The 433-nt window shown below is 37.4% G+C and overlaps 1 protein-coding gene across 1 annotated transcript in view; it reads left to right on the forward strand.

Moving 5' to 3' along the window:
- GTF3C3 (general transcription factor IIIC, polypeptide 3, 102kDa) overlaps positions 1-433 on the forward strand; it is a 46552-nt gene that overhangs the window by 20663 nt on the left and 25456 nt on the right. Inside the window, exon 7 of the mRNA XM_012641639.1 lies at positions 262-384. Within this exon, the coding sequence (XP_012497093.1) occupies positions 262-384 (123 nt within the window). The remainder of the gene's footprint in view (positions 1-261; positions 385-433) is intronic.

Here is a 433-nt window from a genome sequence, read left to right on the forward strand (position 1 = left end):
GTTCTCTGTAGTTTTGATAGAAGGTGTGGGAGTTTATTTATGTTTTGGATAGGTACATAAAGTATTAGGAAAGGAATAGGAAGGATACTTCCTACCAAAGGACAGTCCGAAGGATGTATAAGAACTTATTTATTAATAGAGTTGGCCAAACTTAGAATCAACTATGGAATCATTTGCTTTCAATGAAGTGAGGTCTTACGTAAGAAGATACACATCCTAAGCTTGCATATAGGAACTGCTTCTTGTCTGTGTGTTCCACAGCTCATGAGAATGTTACCTGCACTATACCTGATGGTGTGCCAATAGATATCACGGTCAAGCTGATGGTCTGCCTTGTGCATCTCAACATCCTTGAACCACTTAATGTAAGTAACATTAAGATCTGCATTTGAGATGCTTCAGATCAAATCCACAATCTGTTTTCTTTAAATGA

This window comes from Propithecus coquereli, unplaced genomic scaffold, assembly GCF_000956105.1.
Source record: "Propithecus coquereli isolate 6110/MARCELLA unplaced genomic scaffold, Pcoq_1.0 Scaffold167, whole genome shotgun sequence".
Classification (NCBI taxonomy): Eukaryota; Metazoa; Chordata; class Mammalia; order Primates; family Indriidae; genus Propithecus; species Propithecus coquereli.